General features: G+C 56.2%; 2 protein-coding genes across 9 annotated transcripts in view; both read left to right on the plus strand.

Annotated features, from left to right (window-relative positions):
- On the plus strand, nt 1-1,593 carry PVRIG (PVR related immunoglobulin domain containing). 3 transcript variants are annotated; one of them, XM_005549224.5, is made up of 5 exons: nt 1-143; nt 229-579; nt 662-788; nt 875-935; nt 1,037-1,593. In XM_005549224.5, the coding sequence occupies exons 1-5, from the start codon at nt 26-28 to the stop codon at nt 1,346-1,348; spliced, it is 969 nt and encodes a 322-aa protein (XP_005549281.3). In that variant the 5' UTR covers nt 1-25; the 3' UTR covers nt 1,349-1,593. The 3 variants fall into 3 exon arrangements, with proteins under 3 accessions (XP_005549281.3, XP_045245478.2, XP_073890672.1); XM_045389543.3 differs by lacking the exon at nt 875-935; XM_074034571.1 differs by lacking the exon at nt 229-579.
- The window catches only part of LOC123572453 (paired immunoglobulin-like type 2 receptor beta), a 21,830-nt gene continuing 10,836 nt past the window's right edge, over nt 1,540-12,533 (plus strand). For 3 of the 6 annotated variants that reach the window (XR_012432244.1, XM_045389547.3, XM_065541719.2), the window contains exons 1-3: nt 7,753-7,985; nt 8,298-8,687; nt 8,948-9,142. Coding sequence is in view for 5 of the 6 variants with exons in the window: in XM_045389547.3 (XP_045245482.2) it covers nt 7,922-7,985; nt 8,298-8,687; nt 8,948-9,142 (649 nt within the window). In the remaining variant the exon portion in view is untranslated. Of the gene's footprint in view, nt 1,667-7,752; nt 7,986-8,297; nt 8,688-8,947; nt 9,147-11,459; nt 11,850-12,533 lie in introns of those variants that run through there. The other 3 variants (XM_065541720.2, XM_045389546.3, XM_065541721.2) reach the window with 2 other exon arrangements.

Here is a 12,533-nt window from a genome sequence, read left to right on the forward strand (position 1 = left end):
GCTGACAACATGAAGACTTCCTGCGATGAGAACAGAGGCACAGGTGCTGGCCCTGCAGTCCCCAGAACCCGGACTGGAGGGGGCCATGGGGCGCCGGACCCTGGCCCTGCCCTGGGTGCTGCTGACCCTGTGTGTCACTGCGGGTGAGTGCCAGCACCAGAGAGGGGCAGGGGCTGCAGGGAGGGCGATGTAGGACAACAGCCCACCAACCTTGCTGCTGTTCCACAGGGACCCCGGAGGTGTGGGTGCAAGTTCAGATGGAGGCCACTGAGCTCTCGTCCTTCACTGTCCATTGTGGGTTCCTGGGGCCTGGCTCCATCTCCCTGGTGACTGTGAGCTGGGGAGGCCCCGATGGTGCTGGGGGGACCAAGCTGGCTGTGTTGCACCCAGAACTTGGCACCCGGCAATGGGCCCCTGCTCGCCAGGCCCGCTGGGAAACCCAGAGCAGCATCTCTCTCGCCCTGGAAGACTCTGGGGCCAGCAGCCCCTTCGCCAACACCACCTTCTGCTGCAAGTTTGCATCCTTCCCTGAAGGCTCCTGGGAGTCCTGTGGGAGCCTCCCGCCCAGCTCAGACCCAGGTGGGGCCAGGGCGAGGAGCCCAGGAGGGCAGGGAGGGGCTTGGGCACTGGCCACCGATCTGATTCCTATCTCTGTGCCCAGGGCTCTCTGCCCCGCCAACTCCTGTCCCCATTCTGCGGGCAGATCTGGCCGGGATCTTGGGGCTCTCAGGAGTCCTCCTCTTTGGCTGTGGATACCTCCTTCACCTGCTGCGCCGACAGAAGCACCGGTGAGACCTGGGCCCTGTTCACATCCCCCTGACACTGGGCTGGCCACATGCCCTGCAGAGCTCTGACCATCCTCGCTCTCTCCCAGCCCTACCCCTAGGCTACAGCCATCCCACACCAACTCCCAGGCACTGACAGCACAAGCATGGGTGAGGAGGGGGGCTGCTTTGGGGACGAGGTGGCAGGGGAAGGGGGGCCAGGGCTGGACCCAAGCTGTACAGACTCACTTGACCCTCCTTCCCCCGTGCAGGCGCCCAGCCAGGCCTCCCAGGCTGCTCTCCACGACCCTTATGCCACTATCAACACCAGCTTCTGCCCAGCTACTTTGGACACGGCTCACCCCAACGGGTGGGCATCGCTCCCCACCCACGCCGCACACCAGCCCCAGGGCCCTGCCGCCTCGGCCTCCACACCCATCCTTGCACGTGGCAGCTTTGTCTCTGTTGAGAACGGACTCTACACTCAGGCAGGGGAGAGGCCTCCCCACACCGGTCCCGGCCTCACTCTTTTCCCTGACTGTCGGGGTCCCAGGGCCGTGGAAGGACGCTTCGGAGTTCGATGAGAGAGACCATGAGGCCACTGGACTTTCCCCTTCCCTGGCCTCCTGGGCGCCACCCCCTTACTTTATTCTTGGGCCTCCAATAAGTGTACCACGGGTACTTGGCCAGGCCCACCTGCTGCGGATGTGGTCTGTGTGTGTGCATGCGTGGGGGTGTGTGGGCACAGGTGTGAGTGTGTGCGTGACAGAACCCCATTCCAGTCGTTTCCTGCCGTGACGAAGTCAGCAACACAGTTTCTCTGACTTGGGCCTTGACTGTGCTGCTTCTTTGGGGGTGAAGAGACTGGGGAGGCAGTCTCCACCCCTGGAGGAAGAAGCCAGGTGAGAACCAGAGTGGGTTGGGGCCTCCTTGCAGGGTTGGAGTTGGCCCAGGGAGAGGGCAGTGTCCCAATCTTAGAGATCTGTCCTGGCTTCTTGGGGTGGCGGGGGGTTGGGGGAGCTTCCTGAGGGACACTTCTAGCTGCCTAGATAGAACTGGGGGATCCCAGCAGGATGGTTTCTGCTCCAATCCCACCATGTCCTAGGACAGCTGCAGTGGGGCTTGTAAGGTCTCAGGGGAAACCTAAAGGGGATCTCCAGAAAGCTGGGTATCTCTAAGAAGCAGACAAAGGGGGGCCGGGCGCGGTGGCTCACGCACGCCTGTAATCCCAGCACTTTGGGAGGCCCATGCGGGTGGATCATGAGGTCAGGAGATTGAGACCACCCTGGCTAACACGGTGAAACCCTGTTACTACTAAAAGTACAAAAAACTAGCCGGGTGTGGTGGTGGGCGCCTGTAGTCCCAGCTACTCTGGAGACTGAGGCAGGAGAATGGCGTGAACCCGGGAGGCAGAGCTTGCAGTGAGCCAAGATCGCGCCACTGCACTCCAGCCTGGGCAACAGAGTGAGACTCTGTCTCAAAAAAAAAAAAAGGCAGACAAAGGGGGAGCTCTGAGGGACCCCCTGCCAGGGCCACTTGCCCATCACACAGTGGAGGAAGAGTCCCCTGGCCTGAACCTGTCTTCCATAAGCTTAGGAGGCTGCAGCCCAGCCTGGTCCCTGTGGGACTCAGAGCCAAACACCTTGGGACCCAGAAAGTATCCCGACATCCAGCCTGCTCCGTGCTGCCCAACCTCAAGTGTGAGAGCCAGCAGCAGCGACAAAGGGCGCCCTGAGAGTGTGTGGTGCACTGTGCTGTGGTGCATGGTTGAGCCTGAGACCCAGAGACCAGAGTGCTGTTGGTTCAGTGTGCATGGAAATTGAGGCCTGAGGGAGCTGATGTGCTCCAGGGGAAGAGCTGAATCAGCCCAGCAGCAGCACCTGCTTCCCCTCCAGTGGCCCCAGGGGCCCAGGACAAGCCCCAACACCCATGGCCCACAGTAAGGTTTCAGCTTTGAATGGACCTGGGTTTGAATCCTGGGGGTCCCTCCCTGGCCGTGTGGCACCCATGTGACTCACGTTGAGCATCAGGTACATGAGAAGGGCGAGGAGGCCTGCAGGGATGTGAAGATTGTAAACCAGGAGGCTCCCAAGGCCTGAGCAACTCTTCCCAGATGGTCTTATCTTACAAGTCAGGAGGTGGGTATTTTCAGGATGTCCAATTTGACAGATGTGGAGCCTGAGGTGCAAAGCATTGCCGTAACCCGCCCAGGGGTCACAGGGCTGGGAGGAAGAGGAGTTCTTGGGGAAGGAGGGCAGGGGGCAGGCCTGGACAAGCATGTTCCTGGTGGGTGGAGGCGCAGCTGGCTGATGAGGGTGCTCTAAGAGCAGTCTCACATCTACACCAGGTGGTGTGGCTGACATTGCTTGGGGGCCAGGCCAGATCATGTCTGAAAGGCCTGAGTGTCAGGGCCTAAGTCAAGCGTGAGATACACCATGTTCATATATCACAAGGCTCATTGTTGTTTTGGTGGTGGTGGTTTTTTTTTTTTTTTTTTTTTTTTTGAGATGGAGTCTTGTACTGTCACCAGGTTGGAGTGCAGTGGCGCAATCTCAGCTCAGTGCAACCTCTGCCTCCTGGTTTCAAGCGATTCTCCTGCCTCAGCCTCCTGAGTAGCTGGAACTATAGGCGCCCACCACCACGCCCAGCTAATTTTTGTATTTTTAGTAGAGACGGGGTTTCACCATGTTGGCCAGGATGGTCTTGATCTCCTGACCTCATGATCCGCTCACCTCAGCCTCCCAAAGTGCTGGGATTTCAGGCGTGAGCCACCGTGCATGGCCTAGTGGTGGTGTTTTGGGACAAGGTCTCACTCTGTCATCCGGGCTGTGCAGTGGTGGGATCTCAGCTCACTGCAGCCTCAACCTCCTGGGCTCAAACGATCCTCCTGCCTCCGGCTCCCAAGTAGCTGGGACCACAGGCACGTGCCACCATACCTGGCTAATTTTTGTAGTTTTTCTTTTTTTTTTTTTTTTGTAGAGATGAAGTTTCATTGCCCAGGCTGGTCTCAAACTTTGGGCTCAAGTGATCTGCCTTCCTTGGCCTCCCAAAGTGCTGGGATGACAGGCATAAGCCACTGTGCCTGGCTAAGGCTCACTGTTAACAGGTCAATATCCCCAAATTGATTTTTTTTTTTTTTTTTTTTTTTGAGATGGACTCTTACTGTCACCCAGGCTGGAGTGCAGTGGTATGATCTTGGCTTACTGCAACCTCCACCTCCCGGGTTCTAGTGATTCTCCTGCATCAACCTCCCGAGTAGCTGGGACTACGGGTGTGCACCGTTGTGTCCAGCTAATTTTTGTATTGTTCTTTTTTTTAGTAGAGACGGGGGTTTCACCATGTTGGCTGGGCTGGTCTTGAACTCCTGACCTCAGGTGATCCGCCCACCTTGGCCTCCCAAAGTGCTGGGATGACAGGCATAAGCCACTGTGCCTGGCTAAGGCTCACTGTTAACAGGTCAATATCCCCAAATTGATTTTTTTTTTTTTTTTTTTTTTTTTTTTGAGATGGACTCTTCCTGTCACCCAGGCTGGAGTGCAGTGGTATGATCTTGGCTTACTGCAACCTCCACCTCCCGGGTTCTAGTGATTCTCCTGCATCAACCTCCCGAGTAGCTGGGACTACGGGTGTGCACCGTTGTGTCCAGCTAATTTTTGTATTGTTCTTTTTTTTAGTAGAGACGGGGGTTTCACCATGTTGGCTGGGCTGGTCTTGAACTCCTGACCTCAGGTGATCCGCCCACCTTGGCCTCCCAAAGTGCTGGGATTACAGACATGAGCCACTGTGCCCCACCTGAATAAGAACTTCTTTTTTTTTTTTTTTTTTTTTTGAGACGGAGTCTCGCTGTGTCGCCCAGGCTGGAGTGCAGAGGCCGGATCTCAGCTCATTGCAAGCTCCGCCTCCCGGGTTTTTACGCCATTCTCCTGCCTCAGCCTCCCGAGTAGCCGGGACTACAGGCGCCCACCACCTCGCCCGGCTAGTTTTTTGTATTTTTTAGTAGAGACGGGGTTTCACTGTGTTAGCCAGGATGGTCTCAAACTCCTGACCTCGTGATCCGCCCATCTCGGCCTCCCAAAGTGCTGGGATTACAGGCTTGAGCCACCGCGCCCGGCCAAGAACTTCTTAATCAAAATTTCAGCATGGCTCCTGGTCAGAATTGACCAGCTGATTTAATAAGTTGATGTAAAAATTTTACAGTCGGCTACCCCTGGGAGGGGGAGTCTCTCCCTAGTCAGTGAGGTACCAGATGCCAGAGCATTGGCAGTGTACAAGGGGCTTAGCCCTGTGGCTCATGTGTGTAATCCCAGCACACTGGGAGGATGCCTTGAGCCTGGGAGATTGAGGCCAGCCTGGGTAACAGAGTGACACCACGTCTCTGCAAAAAAGAAGAAAATTAGAGGGGAACTGTGGTGCATGCCTATAGTCCCACCTACAGGCAGAGCGAGACCATGTCCCCCACTAAAAAAAGGCCAAGAATGCAGGCAATATAGAAAATATGGGCCCTGTGATGGGTGGAGGCCAAATAGATCAATACAGAATTGAAGAAGACACAAAACACTTGTATTTCCAGCGTAGCACACTGGCTAGGACAGTACTGTGAAGGGAGGCAGTGAGAGCAGACGTCTGTGCCTCATTCCTGATCTCAGAGTGGGTGCCAAGGAGCGGGGGGCAAGGGGCTGGGGCAGGGATAGACTTGGCTGGTGAGGAAAGGAGGATAGTTTTTGAGGGAAGGTGGGGACATACAAGCAGCAGTTCTCAAAACGTGGTTCAGGGTCCTGGTCCCCTCCCTCCCCCTGCACCTGAACACACTGCATCCCACGCCTCTCCCATGGCCACCTGCTGGGCTAACAGGCTGCATTTAGGCTCTGCCCCTGTTGGAATCATGCCCTCCTCCAGGGCTGCCTTCTCCCAAAAGCCCCCTCTGAGAGACAGCCACAGCCCCAGGCTTAGCCCCAGGCCCTGTCACTGATGTTGGGGGAGGGAGGATGAACCACCCAGGAGACCTCACACCATCCTAGAGCAGAAATCCTGACGCAAAAGGAATCTCCCATGGGGGTTCAGCTGGGTCCAGGGCCCGGAAAGTGACATAAACGTGTACCTTGCATCTAAGAACGCACGTGGCGGTACCAGGCCTGAGGCCCTTGGGGAGGATGTGCCCTCCAGAGCTACCCAGAGGCTGTTGGCTAAAAGTTCTATGTCACCCCCTCCTCGGGCAGCCTGGTAAGCAGGTGACCTTCCAGCTGGGTCCCATGGCTCATGGGCAAGGCAGGAATGGAACCAAGAGTCAGTCCTCAGTGGCTGGGCGTCGTATCCCATGCCTGTAATCCCAGCACTTTGGGAGGCTGAGGTGGGCAGATCACTTGAGGCCAGGAGTTCAAGACCAGCCTGGCCAACATGGTGAAACCCTGTCTCTACTAAAAATACAAAAATTAACTGGGCATGGTGGCACGCACTTGTAATTCCCAGCTACTTAGAAGGCTGAGGCAGGAGAATTACTTGAACCCAGGAGGCAGAGGTTACTGTGAACCAAAATCGCACTACTGAACTCCAGCCTGGGTGACACAGTGAGACCATCTTAAAAAAAAAAAAAGTCCTCAGGTAGGGTGGACCACCCTCTCAAGGCCCTGCCCAGACAGCCAGGGGGCCCCTTGTCCTCTCTTCAGCCCACCGTTGCATGTGGGACCAGTTCAGTCCAAAGCCCCCATGCCTCCGTTTTCCTGTGGGTTGAATGGGGAGAATGAGGCATTGAGGGCCTGGCTCAGACGGAGGGGTTTCCTGAGCACAGGGGAACATGTTTCCTCCAGCCTGTGAAGGGAGGGAGGGAGGGCAGCCTGGCTGGCCCTGGGAAGCACAGAGGAGCCTACTGGGGCCAGGGAAGAGACTAAGAGAAGGGAGGCCCGTCCCTGCCTGCTTCTGTCTCAAGAAGGCTGATGCCATTTCCTCTGACGAAATCCTGTCTTCCTGCCCCCACGGCCCCTTAGCTGGAGGGGCCACCTCACCCTGGAGAGGGTGGGCAGAGCCTCCTACGGAGGGAGCCCTGGGGGCCACCAAAGCTCCCCGCTCCAGCGACCACCCCAGGCAAAGGCCAGCAGAAACCCGTTAGAGATGGGTCCAGGACTGTGTGCGGGGTGCCCACTGTTGCTCTGAGCCTTCACTTCCTTCTGTGTCCAAGGAAGCTTCTGGATCAGCCAAGGGCTCAGGTGTGTGGAGGGAATGACCTGAGGTGCTGTATGAAGGGACGGCCTCCTGTCCTGCACTCAGAAGTTGAGGCCCAGAGATTCTGCCCTTCAGCCAGGCCAAGACGTCTGGGTAGAGGGAGCTCTGGTCCTGGAACTGCCACTGCAAGTCACGTGGCCTGGGGCAGGGCTTCTTGGAGCCCTGTCCCTGCCTGTGTAGGATGGGGAGGTCAGAGGGGAGCCTGCAGATCCAGTCTCACGTCTAGGAGGTGAAGGGGTGGCCTCCAGAAGGACCAGTCTGTGTAGGGGACCATCAGCCCCCTCACCCCTTGAGCAAGGTGGGGTGCTTGCACCAAGGGAGCGGGCCTGGCATGGGAAGAGGCCAGCTGGGCCCTGGTGGTGCCTGGGGACTGCATGGGAGTCCCTGCCGGAGAGAGAGGGAAAGAAGACAAGCTGGGGACTCTGGTGCTTGGGCTGGGGACTGAGCGCCTGTGACCTCCACCGGCTTCCTCCTCCTCCTCCCTGAGGACTGAATCTGGGACACAGAAGGGCAGAGATTCAGGCCTGCCTTTCCTCTCCCTGAAAGATCCTGTGCTGGCCCTGGGCAAAGAGAAGGATGAGAAGTGAAGCTGAGTGAGGTGGGGCTGCAGGGATCCAGGTAGGAGGGGCCCAGCCAGCCAAGGTCAGGCCCGGCCCCTCAGCAGGAGGATGGGCACTGGGGCCCTTGGGCAGGGCTGACTTGACACTGACCACAAGGGAGGCCCTTTTGCAATAAGAGGAAAAAAACCAGATGGATAAAGGAAGTGCTGGTCATCCTGGAGGTGCACGGGTTTGAGGAAGGCTCCCGGCCCCCACAGCCCTCTGTGGAGCCTGAGCCCGGCTGCCCCCACTCACCTCAACCCCCAGGTGGCCCCACCACAGGGCCCCTCTCTGCCTGGACGGCTCTGCTGGTCTCCCCATCCCCTGGAGGAGAGCAAAGCCATGGGCCGGCCCCTGCTGCTGCCCCTGCTGCCCCTGCTGCTGCCGCCAGCATTTCTGCAACCTGGTAAGTGCCCAGGACCGCCCAGATGTGGGCTCTGCCCAAACCACAGGAGGGGCCAACCCGAGACAAAGGTGGGACATCTTGGGGAGGGCCCAGGCTCCCACCACCAGGAAACGAGGGCGGGTCCCACAGGGGCGGGTGCCCCCATCCTCTCTCTCCCATACCTGAAGAGTGGGAGACCCAGGCCAGAAGTCAGTCCAGCCACCTGTCACACGACTGCCTGTGGCTGAAGGTGCAGGAGGGTCTGGGGTCACCCTCTTTGTGTCTTGCGGTGGCTTCAAGGTCTCTCCCCCACTCTCTCCCTCCCACCTCTAGGTGGCTCCGCGGGATCTGGTCCAAGCGGCCCTTATGGGGTCACTCAACGAAAACACCTCTCAGCCCCTATGGGTGGCTCCGTGGAAATTCCCTTCTCCTTCTATCACCTCTGGGAGTTAGCCGCAGCTCCCAACATGAAAATATCCTGGAGACGGGGCGACTTCCACGGGGAGTTCTTCTACAGAACAAGGCCAGCTTTCATTCACGAGGATTACTCGAACCGGCTCTTTCTGAACTGGACAGAGGGTCAGGACCGCGGGCTCCTCAGGATTTGGAACCTGCGGAAGGAGGACCAGTCTGTGTATTTCTGCCGAGTCGAGCTGGACACACGGAGATCAGGGAGGCAGCGGTGGCAGTCCATGGAGGGGACCAAACTCACCATCACCCAGGGTGAGTCCAGCTGCCCCGGCACGCGCCTTGCCCACTGCAGTCAGGGTTTTTGGTGACTGGTGACGTCTTCACATTTAAACCCAGTTGTCTGGATTGAGAGCTGTCAGCATTTCACCTTGCTACCCCTTCCCTGTGTGGGCTTCTGAGAGCGGCTTGCTCATCCTGAATGTCCCCCAATCTAGAAAGCAGCACACCATGCCTTTCACCCTGATGCCCCGCACCCCCAGAAGAGGGTCTGCTCATTCCTCATCTCTCCCCAGCTGTCATGACCACCACCACCTGGAGGCCCAGCAGTGCAACCACCACAGCTGGACTCAGGGTCACAGAAGGCAAAGGGCACTCAGAATCATGGCACCTAAGTCTGGACACTGCTATCAGTGTGGCATTGGCTGTTGCTGTGCTCAAAACTGTCACTTTGGGACTGCTGTGCCTCCTCAGGTGGAAAAGAAGGAAAGGTAAGTGCCCAGGACATGCTGTCTCCTCAAGCCTCCAAGCTGGGGTTTCTCAGAGCCCACCTGCAGCTAAGGGATTTCAGAAATACGCAGACCCTGCTGGCTCCCCTCAAGCCCACTGAGGCCAACTCCGTGGCCTGTGCTGGGGCGTCTGCATCTCGGGGGCTCCTGCAGTGGGGTCATGCAGGGTCACGTGTGAGAACTCCCAGCCTGGGTGCAGTGGCTCACGCCTGTAATCCCAGCACTTTGGGAGGCCAAGGGCGGGTGGATCATGAGGTCAAGAGATTGAGACCATCCTGGCCAACATGATGACACCCCATCTCTACTAAAAATACAAAAATTTGCCGGGCGCGGTGGCTCACGCCTGTAATCCCAGCACTTTGGGAGGCCGAGGCGGGCGGATCACGAGGTCAGGAGATCGAGATCACAGTGAAACCCCGTCTCTATTAAAAATACAAAAAATTAGCCGGGCACGGTGGTGGGCGCCTGTAGTCCCAGCTACTCGGGAGGCTGAGCCAGGAGAATGGCGTGAACCCGGGAGGTGGAGCTTGCAGTGAGCCGAGATCGCGCCACTGCACTCCAGCCTGGACGACAGAGTGAGACTCCATCTCAAAAAAAAAAAAAAAAATACAAAAATTAGCTGGGCATGGTTGCGCACGCTTGTAGGACCAGTTACTCAGAGGCTGAGGCAGGAGAATCGCTTGAATCCCGCAGGTAGAGGTTGCAGTGAGTCAAGATCGCATCACTGCACTCCAGCCTGGTGACAGAATAAGACTCCGTCTCAAAAAAAAAAAAAAAAAAAAAGAAAGAAAGAAAGAAAGAAAGAGCCGGGCGCGGTGGCTCACACCTGTAATCCCAGCACTTTGGGAGGCCGAGGCGGGCGGATCACAAGGTCAGGAGATCGAGACCACGGTGAAACCCCGTCTCTACTAAAAATACAAAAAATTAGCTGGGCGCGGTTGTGGGCGCCTGTAGTCCCAGCTACTTGGGAGGCTGAGCCAGGAGAATGGCGGGAACCTGGGAGGCGGAGCTTGCAGTGAGCCAAGATCGCGCCACTGCACTCCAGCCTGGGCGACAGAGCGAGACTCCGTCTCAAAAAAAAAAAAAAAAGAAAAGAAAAGAAAGAAAAGAGAGCCCCCAGTCCTCTCTACACAGCTGGATCCCCCCAACTACTTCTCTCTCAGTCATCAATCATTTACCCTCCCCTGAAGGTTCCTGGAGAGGGGAGGGTCTTCCCTGGGAAAAGGACAGAGAGAGGAGAAGCGACCAGAATTGGGCTGAGCTCAGCAGGCACTGGCTGACTGCCCACCTGCCACGGCCTGGCTTGAAACTGGAGAAGCAAAGTAGATAAAGCATAGGCTCTGTTCTCAGGGAACTGGGGATGTGGAGTTGTCAGTTGCCTCAAGGACTAATTGCTTCATTGAGAAAGAGTTATGGTATTGCTAAACAAGGGTAGGAGGAGAGAGAGGTAATCAGGGAGGACTTCCCAGAGGAGGTGACATCTGCAGATGTCTCAGAGAAGAAAAGAATTCGCTTGGCAAGAGGTGAGGGTGGTGTAGAGGTCACTCACTTTCCTTGCGGGTGGAGGAAACCGTTCCAGGAGCTGTGGGAAGCTTGATGCTGGTGGAGGAGGCAGGAGAGGAGAGGAGACAACCTTGGAAATCATATCCAATAGCCTCTGATCCCAGAGGCAGCGTGAGGCAGCAAAGGGTGACCTCAGCTCCCCATGGGAGACCTCAGTGTGTGGAGCAGCGGGCAGAGGTGGGCCAGGCTGGGTCAGTGCAGTGCAGGGGTGAGGCGGAGAGAGGGAAAGGGCCAGATCCTAGAAAATATTAAGTAATAAAAACCAATGAGATTGATTGTTTGCTGTAGGGGCGAGGGAGCAGGAAGAAGTATCCGTTTCCACTTGAGTGCATGGGGCTGTGATGAAACCATCAAGTACAGTAGACAATAGAGGAGGAGACTATGTTTGGAGGGGAATGATGCCTCGTTTAGTTTGGAATCTTTTTTTGTTTTTGTTTTTGTTGTCTTGTTTTGTTTTTTTTGTTTGTTTGTTTTTTGAGATGGAGTTTTGTTCTGTCGCCCAGGCTGGAGTGCAGTGGCACAATCTCAGCTCACTGCAAGCTCCGCCTCCTGGGTTCACGCCATTCTCCTGCCTCAGCCTCCCGAGTAGCTGGGACTACAGGTGCCTGCCACCACGCATGGCTACTCTTTTGTAATTTTAGTAGAGACGGGGTTTCACCGTGTTAGCCAGGATGGTCTCGATTTCCTGACCTCGTGATCCGCCCAACTCAGCCTCCCAAAGTGCTGGGATTACAAGCTTGAGCCACCTCACCCAGCCAGTTTGGAATCTGTTATACTGGAGATCCATGTGTGGCATCTCAGCAGAGTTGTCCTTTGGAAACTTGGATGTACACATTCCCAGTTCAAAAGAGAGGACAAGGCTCCAGGCATCAATGAGTTCTACCTCAATATCCTCCAAACCTGACAGTAAGTTACCATCAAGAAAGTCTTCAGGCCAGGCACAGTGGCTGACGCCTGTGATCCCAGCACTTTGGGAGGCTGAGGCGGGTGGATCACTTGAGGTCAGGCATTCAAGACCAGCCTGGCCAAAATGGTGAAACCCCGTCTCAATTAAAAACACAAAAAATTAGCTGGGCGTGGTAGCGGACACCTGTAGTCCCAGCTACTCAGGAAGCTGAGGCAGGAGAATTGCTTGAACCTGGGAGGCAGAGGCTGCAGTAAGCCGAGATGGTGACACTGCACTCCAGTCAGGGTGACAGAGCGAGACTCTGTCTATAAAAAGAAAAAAAAGAAAGTCTTCAGTGCAAGGAGATTCGTCCTATGAGCTAGGAAAGCACAGAGGGGAGGAGCTTGGGGTCAGGGCTGCCTGCAGCCAGATCCTGGCCTCATACCCTCGCCAGGGGACAGGCTCGCGGGTACAAAGGCTGTGCACCTCAACTTCCTCATGGAAGCACGTGAGATTATTTTATAACCATAGAGTGGAGACAGTCTCAGTATGACCAAACCCAGGAGCCATATATTAAAATATTGATAAATTTAACTATATAAAAAATTGTTTGCCGGGTGCAGTGGCTCACACCTGTGATTCCAGCAGAAAATCAGGAGATCAGGAGATCACAGAAGGTCCAGGAGCTAGTGAGAGAGCAGGAATGGAGAGCAGGGGGGCCGGTAGGAAGCTTGGAGAATCTGCAAAATAGGAGATCACAAAGGAACAAGAGTCAATGAAGTTCAACAAGAGGTAGGGCGGGATAATGACCAAAGACAGAGGGAACACTTCCAGGTTCGTTCTGTGAGGTCAGCAACACCATGATCTGAGAGCCAGATAAAGACCCTGCAAGAAAACAACACACAAAATACAGACGAAAAGGCC

Source organism: Macaca fascicularis, chromosome 3 (assembly GCF_037993035.2).
Source record: "Macaca fascicularis isolate 582-1 chromosome 3, T2T-MFA8v1.1".
NCBI classification, from domain to species: Eukaryota; Metazoa; Chordata; class Mammalia; order Primates; family Cercopithecidae; genus Macaca; species Macaca fascicularis.

Coding starts and splice junctions, on each gene's coding strand:
- PVRIG (XM_045389543.3), top strand. CDS start 26: ATGAGAACAGAGGCACAGGTGCTGGCCCTGCAGTCCCCAGAACCCGGA. Junction 144..228: donor GACCCTGTGTGTCACTGCGG/GTGAGTGCCAGC, acceptor GCTGTTCCACAG/GGACCCCGGAGGTGTGGGTG. Junction 580..661: donor CCCGCCCAGCTCAGACCCAG/GTGGGGCCAGGG, acceptor CTCTGTGCCCAG/GGCTCTCTGCCCCGCCAACT.